Source organism: Erpetoichthys calabaricus, chromosome 1 (assembly GCF_900747795.2).
Source record: "Erpetoichthys calabaricus chromosome 1, fErpCal1.3, whole genome shotgun sequence".
Taxonomy (NCBI): Eukaryota; Metazoa; Chordata; class Cladistia; order Polypteriformes; family Polypteridae; genus Erpetoichthys; species Erpetoichthys calabaricus.
Window position 1 is genome coordinate 243,203,688 of NC_041394.2, and position 13,681 is coordinate 243,217,368.

At 38.5% G+C, this 13,681-nt stretch overlaps 1 protein-coding gene across 2 annotated transcripts in view; it reads right to left on the bottom strand.

Annotated features, from left to right (window-relative positions):
- LOC114660526 (death-associated protein kinase 1-like) overlaps positions 1-13,681 on the bottom strand; it is a 108,129-nt gene that overhangs the window by 58,091 nt on the left and 36,357 nt on the right. For both annotated transcript variants that reach the window (XM_051931212.1, XM_051931216.1), the window contains 2 exons: positions 9,118-9,216; positions 6,364-6,462 (listed from right to left, as the gene is read on the bottom strand). In XM_051931212.1, the coding sequence (XP_051787172.1) occupies positions 6,364-6,462; positions 9,118-9,216 (198 nt within the window). The remainder of the gene's footprint in view (positions 1-6,363; positions 6,463-9,117; positions 9,217-13,681) is intronic.

The window sequence follows — 13,681 nt, forward strand, 5'->3', positions numbered from 1 at the left end:
TCTATAAGAAACATGAATATTTCTGGATGATTCCAAAGTTTTGAACACTAGTTAATATGTGATTGTCTGGATAATTGAATTTTTGATACAAGAAAAAACCAGGGGAAAAGAAAATATATGGACACGGAAAGAAGTACAGATTTTATGCAGACTGAGACTGAAAGTTGAGCCTACATTCCTTACCTGAGAAGCAGGAAGCCTAACTTATATGCCACACTGCAAACAGGTCACACACACACTTTTGAATGATCATTTTTAAATAATACTTCAAGCATGTTTCATTATATTACGTTCGTTAAATAACATGAATCTGAAAAGAGAGGAAATACATTTATAATATGTAGCCCTCCCACCATTAAATTAGCTTGTTATTTAGGACATGGGATAAATGAACTGGTGGGATGCACATCCAACAAACTCAGATTAAATTAAACACAAACAATGGGTTCAGAGAATCTAATATAGTTAAACCTACCATTATAATGTGTTGTGAAGACTCACCTTTAAGTTAACTGTACAAGATAAATTAGATATATAAGATATACACTAACTAGCTTTTTGCTTACATATAGTACAGTATATCACTGTGCACACAGATGGTTAATATTCAACACAATTATGGATATGCTTTAACAAAAAAAAATCAAACACACGTTCAGGAAATATCTCTAAACTTTAGCTCAGTTAAATTGGTCAGAATTATACCTCAGTCAGTATTCACAAGTAAAAATACAGATAAACTAGTCATAATAAAATTAAAAGAGGAAAAAGATTATATGCTATACACATATCCGCTACAGGGCGGTACGGTGGCGCAGTGGGTAGTGCTGCTGCCTCGCAGTTGGGAGACCTGGGGACCTGGGTTCACTTCCCGGGTCCTCCCTGCGTGGAGTTTGCATGTTCTCCCCGTGTCTGCGTGGGTTTCCTCCGGGCGCTCTGGTTTCCTCCCACAGTCCAAAGACATGCAGGTTAGGTGGATTGGCGATTCTAAATTGGCCCTAGTGGGTGTGTTTGTGTGTGTCCTGTGGTGGGTTGGCACCCTGCCCAGGATTGGTTCCTGCCCTGTGTTGGCTGGGATTGGCTCCAGCAGACCCCTGTGTTCGGATTCAGTGGGTTGGATAATGGATGGATATCCACTACACATAGGCTACTTTCTAGAACTTTTATCGAGGATATCAGTGTGGAGTGTGATGAAACACTGCAATGCTGGAAATGCAGTGTACCCTTTACATTTCTTTTTGATCACAAAATGCAATGAGACAGCCATACACCACTGCAACTTTTCCAAAACAGAACTTTCTTTACACTCATGTCCATACAATCTAGTGACTTCACCTGCTAAACACATCTGCAAACTTCATATTAATATGAACATAAAATAATAAAAAACTCTTTGTAAGTTCTTTCTTTGTAGTACATGCTTTCTTTGCTTTGCCTTCTCCTATTTCTCCATCTTTCATTGGCAACTAATGGGATGCTATATTTTGTTTGGTAGAAAAAAGCATCAATTACATTTTTCTTTCTTTATCTATTTTGTTCTGCTTCTGAATAATGATAAAATGTGTTACTGTATAAAGTAAAAGAAAATTTGAAGGAAAGTGGCTTGACTGGTGAGGAGATGCAGGACCAAACTGTTTGCAGAAGGTTGGTTGAGCACATTGACATCACACAGAAATGGGAAATGATGAAGAGGAAAAAGTAGTATAAAAAGTTTTACTGCTACGCTATATGCAGCACACATTCATTGACAATTATTTTTCCATTTCTTTCATCACATTTTGGCATTTTGCAATATCGTTTCCATCCACTGGGTGGAGTAGAGAGCTATAAAAAAAAAAGACTCCTATAATTTGCCTTGCACGCTCATTATAGTGTGGTGTGTTGGGAACTGAAACAAAAGCTACAAAACCAGAAAAAAGTTTGAATTTGCACCTTGAAAAAAAATAGAAAGAAGTGTAATATTATGATTTAGGGGGTGGCATTGCAAATGTAACTGGCAACGGGTATTCTATGAAAATTAAGATTGCTCATAAAAGCTCATTATGTGGAAAATGAATTTAATCTCTCACAATTAATGACTGCAAGGTGACTTAACAGGGTGTAGTGTCTAATGCTAATGTCCAGCCACAAACCTACATTCTTGAATCAATGCAAACAAATAAGAAATGAAAGTGGTGTTTAGTCCAACATCCAACAGGTTGTGGAATTCAAGATCACACAAAGCATCTTTGCCCCATAAGATGGTTTGAAAAGTATAAATACAATTAAAGCAACTGTACAAAATTATACCGTCAAGTAATTAACCCTAATCATTACCTAATCTTTTTTTCTCTCGGTTGGTCACAATTAGCCACTGAAACTATTTACTGTTATATGTTTAAACTATAGCACGGGTTAAGGGCATTTAGCATTCTGTAACAAACTTTGTTTAATTAAATAAACAGTGCATTTTCAGAAAGATGTTCGAATGTGAAATTCATTTTGACAACAGCAAGAATTGTGTGTCCTCTAAAGTGACAAACTGAGACTGATGAGCCATATTCACATGAAACAGATGTAATGCATATTAACACTTTTAAAGACTTCTATTTAAACTAATTCCTATATATAGCAATGAATACAATACTATGTCATCTCCTCATAAATCATTTCATATGATACCTAAACATAAATGTTTCTTCTCTTTTGAAGCCCCTAATTAGGGCATCTTGCTGGAGGCAAAATTCCTGCCTTTTCATCAGCCCAAAGGTACTTACAAGTCATGCCTGCTTGAACTCAATCTGAGAACTACTGTATTTTAGGCCAAATTAGTACTGCAGTGACAATGATTACTGTTTTGTTTTCTAATGTAAACTCTGTGTTTTCCTTTTTGCTGAATAATAAAATGATAATTGGAATGCTAAAATTCTTTTGGGTGCAATCTTTAAATTAACAAAAACTTTATCAGTTACTGAAGAAATTAATACTGTTGTAGCAAACTGTGGCCCAGATTTTTGGTCAGTGCAAACAAATAATTAAAAGGATATTGCAATTGGAATTTTTGAATAATGCATGAAATATAGATACATTATAAAATGAAATCTATTTAATGGTAACTTAATTTGACGTTAACAAAGTATAAAAAAAATCTAATTAGCTTTACTGTTTATAAAAAACAAACATCTAGACAACATCTTGCCATATTTCTTTTTTCCCATGGTGAATTATGCCTAGTGTAGTTCTTGGGTCAAACTCACAAGCATGATGTTTTAGGTAACAATAATAAGTATTACAGTTTCATCTTTAACTAGGATAAAAAACATTCTTCTGAATCTTAATTGAAACTGCATAAAAATTGCAACAAAGGCAAATTATACCTGTAAATAAACCCATTTTTAATTAGACTACTTGTTCTATGTAATTTTTATTTTTGCTTTGGTTTTCTAAAAAATATTATTGTCCAGTGCTCAGCATACTTGTTTTTAATCCTTTAGGGTTATTTTTGGGTAATTTAATTCATAACACTTTACCCTATTCCAAGATACATTTGAACTTGAACATCTAGATTGGAATTTGAGTATCAGTTCTATGGCAAGCCGAATTGACATTTAGAGATATCTCAAACTGAATTTCAGATATCCTAAAATGTAATTTACTTTTTAAGAAATCTGACACTTGCTTTGATATCTGCAATACACTTGGGCGGCACGATGGCGCAGTGGGCAGCACTGCTGCCTCACAGTTAGGAGACCCAGGTTCGCTTCCCGGGTCCTCCCTGAGTGGAGTTTGCATGTTCTGCGTGGGTTTTGTCCAGGTACTGTACTCCGGTTTCCTCCCACAGTCCAAAGATATGCAGGTTAGGTGCATTGGCGATTCTAAATTGTGTGTGCCCTGTGGTGGGCTGGCGCCCTGCCTGGGGTTTGTGTCCTGCCCTGTGTTGGCTGGGATTGGCTCCAGCAGACCCCCGTGACCCTGCAGTTAGGATATAGCGGGTTGGATAATGGATGGATGCAATACACTTTTGAGATATCTCAAATGGATTTCGAGACATCTCAAATACATTTTCAAATATCTCAAAACTAGACATTAAGCCCGTTCACCAGAAGACACACACACACTGACACATGGACACACACAGGGATTTTATTAAAGAGGATAACCGTACCTATCTTAAATTGACCTATAATGCATTTTAAGGTATCCCAAATGCATTTCAAGATATCTCAAAACCATTTCCTGTAAAAATGCCTATTCTTTCAGTGGGACTTCCTGTTTATTATAAGATATCTTAAAATGTATTTGAGATATCTTTAAATGAGCAGTATGTGATTTTGAGATATCTGAAAATGTATTTGGGATATCTGAAAATGGACAAGAAGCTGTTTTGAGATATCTGGAAATGTATTTCAGATATCTTAAATTGTATTGTAGATACATGAAAATGCTTTTGAGATATCTTGAAATAATTAAGTATCTTTTTAAAGATATCTTAAAATTTATTATAGATATCTTGAAATACAACTTGAGATATCTACAAATATATTGTAAGATATCTGAAATGGAGCAGAGACCCATTTTAAGATATCATGAAATGAATTTTACATGTCTAAAAATGTATTTTAGATATCTCAAACAACAGTGAATTTTAAGTTATTTTAATTATATTTCGAGATATCCTAAAATAACTTCCCACTAATTTTAAAATATCTCAAATTCCCTCCCTAGGCTTCCAAGGTGTGACCAAGTGAGCGCGAAGGAAGAAGTGAGGAGAGCCGACCTCAGATGGTCTGGCTGCGATGTCTGGAGGTAGCCAAGATGGGGGTCGGCTGAAAGGAGTTCATGGCTGCTGAGTCTCCGCCGGCTACGCGAGCAATGGGTGAGCTGGGGAGAAAGAGAAAGAGGTGGGCTGAGATCGGGAAGAATTAGTCTGCATTTTAACCTCTGATTTTTAATGGATTTATTTATTGATTTTTATCCCCACTTTTCAAAATGATTTTATGGATTTATTTATGTACTGTTTTTAGAACATTGCACAATGGACACTTTTTTGGTTTTAATTTTGTTTTTGACTGTTTTTGAATAAAAGCATTTGGGCACTTTTTCCACCATCCTCTGGCATCATTACAGAATTGTCCTCATTTGTCAGCTCATCTCGGTCATAACTATCGACGGTGTTGTTTCAGCAGACTCCCATGTGGGAAAAGGGAGTCTGTAGGGTACCGGCATAGTCACAAACCTATTTCGAGATATCTCGAATTGCATTTAAGATATCTTGAAATGCATTTCAGATATCTCAAAATGTACACCATGTCATTTCAAGATACTGTATCTTGAAATCTATTTGAGATATCATAAAATGCTTTTTAGATATCTTAAAATAAATGCATTTTTAGATATTCATAATTCAATTTGAGATATCTAAAATGCATTTCCAGATATCTTAAAATTCATTTTGAGATATCACTAAATGTTAATTCAGCTTGCCATAAAATTCTGTTTTCTATCAGCCTCACTGGCCTTTGGATATGCTTTTGCTTGTAAGTATTTTGACTAACTCTACCTTCAACTGTGAATAAGTCTCAGAGGTACTTGAACTCCACCATTCGGGACAGGTGTCCCCACTACTTTCTAGGAAAGGATGATGACCTTAGATTTGGAGGTGCTTGTTTTCATCCCAATTACATTACACCAGCTGCAAACTTCTCTGGAGTATTGTGAAGATCACAGTCAGTTGGTGACAAAAGCACAGTATCATCTGTAAACAACCTAAATGCAAACTTTAGGTGCCTAATCTAGATATTCTTCAAGTACCTTGATATCTGTCCATGAAAACCTTGCATAACAGAGGAGAAAAGGTAGAAATCACTATGGTAGGAATTGTAATAGGGACTACATGCAATACCTCAACTGAAATGAAATGTGTTACTTCAAATTTCAGTGACATTAACAATTTTAAACACAGGTCTACTACTAAATTACTAGACTGTAAGATAATGTAAACTATGACAATCTCTGGGGTTGGTTTCTGCCTAGTGCCTGATGCTGCAGGGATAGTTTCCTGCACCCCAAAAACATCTACTGAAGACAAAATGTAGAGATTCAATTCCAGAATGACTGAATGAAGGAAGAATACTAGAGAAATGTGTAAAGAAGCATTGCATAAATTACAAGTGCACACATCATCTAAAATGTTACAAAAGCTCTGTAGGAATTTATTATGGAAAGTATTGTAATGATCAGTGAGATATAAAATGCAAGTCAACACTTTTAGAAGTTATGCTGTCACCAAAAGAAATTTTAATCTACTCTTTTTAATGCACATTTACAGACAACGTTATACAATAAATTAATATGTATATTATGCAAATACTCCAGTCACACTACCTTATTTTTAAGTTCCACATTTGCTCCATATTTTAATAGTTTACTGCAGATGCCCTCTGACTTCTGGTATGCAGCAAGGTGCAGGGGAGTTTCACCATCCTAATAAAGCAAAACATTTGCACATCATGTTGAAAAGAAGCTCCTATGTCATCATAAGAATCTTCAGCCATGTAATTTACTTTTTGAACGCATTCCTTGTTTTGCAGTATGAAATCAAAGCCCTGTATATTATGTCAGCATCTAATTCCACTTGTATTCTTTGATTTCTTTCAGAATCTAACACAACTAATTCATCTGGCTGCACACCATTTTTAACATACGAAAATTAACACCAATATAATATGGGATTTATAATTACATGTTGTATGCACTTTACATTTATCTGTTGTGCACCTGAATTGTACAAACTGCCTCAGCAGTCATGTTACAAACCCTGTTTCCATTAGGGGGCATCTGTAAACAGTAAAATTGTAATGGGTAGTTTATGGATTCTAAGCACTGTCCAATATGTCATAAATATTATAGAACTAAAATATTTGCCCAGGGTATCAAGATCAAGAGAGGTCTAGTGAAAAGTGAAAGGTTGGGAGGGGGTCAAACAATGACAAGAAAACCCTCACTGGAATTTGGAGAGCACCTCTACATGCTACATAAGGACAACAAGGTGACAGAATGGCTTGTTAAGGGAAAGGATGCCATAGGACAGGGGTGGGCAAAGTCATTCCTGGAGGGCCGCAGTGGCTGCAGGTTTTTGTTCCAACCCAATTGCTTAATAAGAAGCACTTATTGCTCTAGAAACACTTCTGCTTCATTTTAGTTATCTCCCTCATTAAGATTTTGAATCCTCATTGCTTATTTAAGTCTTAAACAGCTGCATTCTCGGTTTTTAATTGCTCCTTATTAGCAATAAGATGCAAATGACAAAAGAAACCAGCAGTTGTCCATTTTGCTTGTTACCCTTTACACCTGTGTGTATTTATAGTGCAATATTTGGTTTAATTAAATACTTGGAAGGAAAGAGAAGAGAAAAAAGTGAAGGATTGAGAATGACTTGACATAGCAGAGTTAAAGCACTAACAAGCCATGAAATGTAATTATTGGCAAGGATTGTTTTCTAATTAAGCAACTGGGCTGGAACAAAAATCCGCAGCCACTGCGGCCCTCCAGGAATGACTTTGCCCACCAATGCCATAGAAGCAACTCTCCAAGGTCACTGTAGGTGACAGACAAGAAGCCACTGAATTACAAAGGGTGGTATCAGAAGTGAATAATCTGGGACATGTGAAGCTCCGTGGCCTATGACCAAAAAGGTCCTTCAGAAGCGGCCATGGGACGCTGTCACAAGGTGTGTTATGAAAGACAAGCAGGGGAACTGTTGAACTCCACTTCCATCTAATACTGGGAGATATTTGCTATTACCATTATGGGCTGTGAAGGGTCACTAATTCCTACTGTATTAAAAAAAGTGGAAATGAAGGAAAACTTGGGGAAGTCATAGGATTCTTTGTGAAGGCCCTACGAATTTCTGCTGAATTTCATTACCCTATCTGTACAGCCTCTGTGAAACTAACCTCAGTTTGAGAGGGAAAGTGTAACGGTTCAAATGACAAAAAAGTAAAAGGGAGAGAGGAACAGTAGGTTCTAGGGAAAGTATTTGGTGCTTTGTTCTGAGCAGCCATGTAAATGAGTCCAGCTAATATAAAGACCCTTATACCTTATCATTACATGTGAGGCAGCACACTTTTTGTTAAATTTTGTTAAATGCTGCCTAACTGATCTAGTGAACTGGATTCAGATTCTGTGTTCAGTTGATGTCTGTATAGAGTTCCTCCCATGCCAGTATCAGAATTCCTCAGGTTACTCCAAATTTGTTTGATGTGTCAGCTGGAGATGTGAGTCAGTTTGGATTGTGTCCTGAGATGGACTGGTGACATGCCATGGGCTTTTTCCCGTCTCACTCTCAGTGTTGCCATGACATTCTCTAGTCCCCCAAAATGAACTGGATTAAGTGGCTTTAGAATGTATGTATGTAATTTACATACATTCTTGTATGTTCTCTATGGGTATATCACTCACTTGTCATTATTAACTTAAGCAAAAGGCTTTATTTCTGATAATTCTACTGTTTTAGTCACTTTTACCTTGGGCTACTGAAACCTATAAGGAGACATTTCAGTTACAAAACTAGCAGCCAAAGTAAAGCAAACACCTAATAACACATAATAATAATAATAATAATAATAATTATTATTATTATTATTATACTTCTTTGTGTGATTAATCTCTCCCTCAAATACTACATGTTAATAAGAAAAAAATAATTTAACTTGTTTTCCATAAAATTGTGGCTGGGCAAGATGCTGTATGTGTACATCCTAAAACAATGCAAAAAAATGTTATTTTTTTTGCATTGGTAAATGCAAAAAATGGTATTTAAAATTTTTATTTTAAAGCATTGAAAGACTGTCCCTATATCTTTTTGGTATAATAAACCTTCTAAATTGTCCCAGAAATCACAAGGGTACATAACACATATGCAAGGTACAATGCCCTAGCACACATCACTAAATGCATGTCAACAAAATATTCGGATGCTTATATAACATGGAAACCTCTCGTGTTCTAAGGTAAGACCTCAGCCTGGGTAGAATAAACTAATCTAAATCTATCTAGTTATGTAAGTTAACTAGATTATTGTGTCAAGCCTAAATATTAAAAGAAATAACATTTTAAAAAAATGACACAAATCAATACCTTATTTTGAAGGTCACAAATTGCTTTATTTTGGAGCAGGAACTCCACTGCTTGAACTGCTTTTCCAATGACAGCTTCATGTAGTGGAGATGACTGATTCTGAAACACAGTTTTAAAAACTAATATTTTTCTTCAAAAAATATTCAGACTATTAGAACCTTACATTATACTCTTATACATGTAAACAAAAAAAAATAGCTCTGGGATTTAAAAATGTTACATCTCTTTAAAAAGGAAATAATCCTCATAAACTCTTTAATAAAATAAGCAGAACATTTCTAAATTTAATTTAAACTCTTTTTTATAATATTTCAAGCAAAGGCATTGATTACTACCTCTTCTCCCAGTGAAAGCAGGGAGTGTGCACAGCAGCCTTTGCAACTTTCATAACCAAAAAGATACATCTGTTTTCTCCTATCCTGGCAGCACTGGAAACAACACAGGAACCCTGTTGTATGCAATACTAGTCCATTATGGGGTGAACTCTCACACTTGTTCACACTAGACCAACACAAAATGAAAATGAGTGGCATCACAGTGCAATTGGTAGTGTTGCACTTGAACTAACAAATACACAATGTTCAACTGTAAAAGTGCAAAGCAATATATAAGGTACCGTATTTTTCGCACCATAAGACGCACTTTTTTTTCCCCAAAAGAAGGTTGGAAATGTCTGTGCGTCTTATGGAGCGAATATTGCTTCACAGACCATGATGTGTAGTACCTGACAAAAGTCGACATCCAGGGGCAGAGGGCGACAAAACTCACTGTTACGTTACAGGCATTCCCTCTGTGCTTGGAGGAATGTTAGACTCATTGACTTGGCATCTAATCCTTGCGTGTGCGTGAGTTGCGAAATGTAAACAAATGTAAGCAAAGGCAAGATGGCATCGACATCTCACGAGGGAGCGAAGCGAGTGCAGAAAACAAAATACTCAGCAGACGATGTTTTGTGCATTATCACTGAGTCGAACTCTGATTTTTCAGAATCTGATTTTGTTGAGAGTGATCAGGAGATCGAACAAGAGAGCAAGGAACTGGCCAGCTGAGCATATTCGTGCAGCCGATGCACCTATGGCAAGGTTCGTGTGGGAGTAATACCTAGACATTGATCCTTGGGAGCCAAACTGGCTACTGGACTTCACAAGACAGTATGGCTTGCTGTTGGACTCGACAGATTATCAGCTGCTGGACTATTTCAGGCTATTCTTTCCTGAAGCTGCCTTTCAGCTACTGTCAGACGAGACAAACAGGTATGCAGAGCAATTTTTTGAATCGAGGGCTGTGCTTGCACCGCATTCTCGTTTTTCAAACTGGAAACCCACAACAAAACACGAGATGAAGAGCTTTGTGGCATTACAAATATAGATGGGACTAGACTGGCGATATAACTTCAGGGAGCATTGGTCCAAACGTGCTTTGTCCCCTGGTGGCTTTGGACAGGTTATGCCGCGTGATGATAGGTATGTGCTCCTGCAAAGTGATTGTGAGCAATTGAGCTTCATAAATTCTGACACTAGCGATGAGGAGTTCTTGGGGTTTCCATAAAACTAGAAGAGTGCTTGAACCTTAAAGTCTCTCCTTATTTGTTAATGACAGTGATGATGTTTCTTAATACCGCTGTTGAATTTACATGGTTGAAATATTATTCTGCTATATTTTATTAAACATATTAGTACACCATTTGGTTCAGAATATTTTTTTTCTTGTTTTCCTCCTCTAAACCTAGGTGCGTCTAATGGTCAGGTGCGTCTTATGGTGCAAAATATACGGTAAGTCTACTGTTCTAACTTCACTCGGCAGGTCCAGTCTACTAGATACTATGCTTAGCACACACAATCAGCATTAAGTATTCCACAACTACCATTATCTCAATACCTGTTGCAGTCATTGTTTATAACAGACATCTCTTCCTGAACAAAGTCACTTACAAACTCTGAAGGGTTTTAAGTCCCATCCTAGTGTCACTAATAGGCCTACAAGTAGTTCCACTTATGTAAAGGAGATAGCAGGCTCCCATTTTTAGATTCTTGATAGAATAGCTGTTAAAATGAGATATGAAATTTAATTATGTTTAAATAACATTAAAGACAGTCTGGTTAAAGATGTGGAGAGGATCATAATACTCTTCTTTGGGATGCTCCTGTTTCAGGTTGCCAATATGGTTTATCTGTTTCCATATTTTCCTGTCCTCTGCATCTTGTTCTGTTACACCCATCACCTGCATATCCTCTCTCACCACATCCATAAACCTTCTCTTAGGCCTTCCTCTTGCCTGGCAGCTCTATCCTTAGCATCCTTCTCCCAATATACTCAGCATCTCTCCTCTGCACATGTCCAAACCAACGCAGTCTCGCATCTCTGACTTTGTCTCCCAACCGTCCAACCTGAGCTGACCCTCTAATGTATTAATTTCTAATCCTGTCCATCCGCATCATTTCCAATGCAAATCTTAACATCTTTAACTCTGCCACCTCCAGCTCTGTCTCTTGTGTTTTCAGTGCCATCATCTCCAACCCATATAACATACTGTATAGCTGGCCTCACTACCATCTTGTAGACCTTCTCTTTCACTCTTGCTGGTATTTGTTGAAGATCATAATACTAGAAAAGAATAATGCACATAATACAGAAATGAAAGAAAATCATCATTGTTGGAGCAGGCGTCCTGCCATAATTGCTGTAATAGCATGCCACATAATGCTGACGAATTCATGAAGACTCCAGGGTGGCTTGGAATTGATAATGTCTGGATCCACAACAATGAAACACAGGATAAGGGAGGTGATTGTGTTAAGTTACTACATAGGGAACCACTTTCTCCTAAAAAATATTGCCTTCTGTATTAACTTTGACCATCTTGGTGTTTTATAACATTACTAAAACAATGTTTCATAGACAGATGAGGGAAGAACTTTGGGTAAAAGGACACCAGGCTATGTCTCATGCTAAAACAAAAATTCATTCCAGATGTCTTTGGCAGAAGCATAATGGCGAGTGTCTTCTTTGCTACCTCAGTGAACTAAGGAAACAATGAATTACAGGTGTCACACACGTATGTTTAGGAGACAACTAAAGGGCTTAAATACAGGTAGTTCCATGCCAGACCAGGGGGGGGGGCGGAGTGCACTAATCTTCCCTCTCGATCTTTTGCAGACCATTCTAGGGAAATCCCACCCGGCTCTGGGGCAGCCACTGACGTCACTTCTGGTTCCGGTCGGGATGACATCACTTCCGCTACTGGCCTTTAAAGCTGCCATCTTGCTACCTGGAAGTCAGTTCTGTTTTGGACTCGGTGGTGTGAACATGTATGCCAATTTTGATCGCTTTTGCAGCCGTAATGGATTAAATGGATGGCTGCCCCAAACCTTCTCGATGTCTTTTGGTCGTTCTTCTGACAGTGGCGTAGTCGGCAGGATGGAGGAATCCCTGAAGAGAACGGGACCGGACCTGAATCATGTCCAGGTGGGAGAGTACCTGGGCCGAGCTTTCAGGTGGGGAGTGCGTCTCGGGTTTCGGAAAGAACCGGTGCAGACTCCGCTCTCTTTGTCTATTTCTGGGTCACCTCAATTGAATAGGGAGAGTGTCGTTGGGACACACAGACGTGGGCTGGTCTCTATGGGGGATACGATGGGGACTTATTATGCTCTCTCGGAGGAGAGAGCTGTCCGTTCCACCGGGGCTAAGGTCCCAGAGGAAGGTGGACATTCCCCAGACCAGCAGGTGAAGAAAATTAAAAACTGGAGGTTTAACCCTGAACGGTCTACCCAAGAACAGCTAGACCTTCTATGGGAAGAGGTGGCCGGCTGGTTAAGGCCCGCTGAATGTACCACCTTCCAGGTAGTGAAAAACATAACCTGTTTTTTGTTCATAAATAGCCTGCCAGAGCATTTCGCCCAGCCGGTCTGGGGAGAATTTGCAAATATAAACAAGCTCATTGAGCTCATAGAAACATCTAGGGCAGCCTCGCAATTTGAGAGGGCTGAACGGTCCTTAAGTAGAAGCCGTAGAGATTACGTCCCTCTTACACTGCCCTCTCGACATACACCGGAGTTTGCATCGGAGTCCCCGATCCCACGGGTGCGGTCCTCGCTCGGAGGCGAGGCGGAATGTAAGTGGAGAGAGAGGGATGGGTTGTGTGCGCTTTCAAACCCCCTGGCTTTGGCTCATAAAGGTGAGGTCATAGTAAATGGCCACAAGGTAGAAGCCTTATTTGATTCCGGCAGCAACATTTCTGTTGTTGATTGCCGATATGTACTACCGCGACAGTGGTTAAAAACAAAGACCAGAATTACCTGTGTACACGGAGATGTCCGCGCCTATGACTCCGCCCGGTGTTTCATCTGCCACGGAGGAATACTACGAAAACTCGTTGTGGCTGTACATCCAAATCCACCGTGTGCGGTGATTCTCGGGCGGGACTGGTCTGACATTAAAAGCGGTGCAGTACTGATCTCGCCTTATTCAAAATTAGGCCTAGTAACCGATGAGAATACACCGTCTCAGGTTGTCTCCACACCGTGTACGCAGCCGGTGGAGAGAGATATGGGAAACCCCGAGGAGG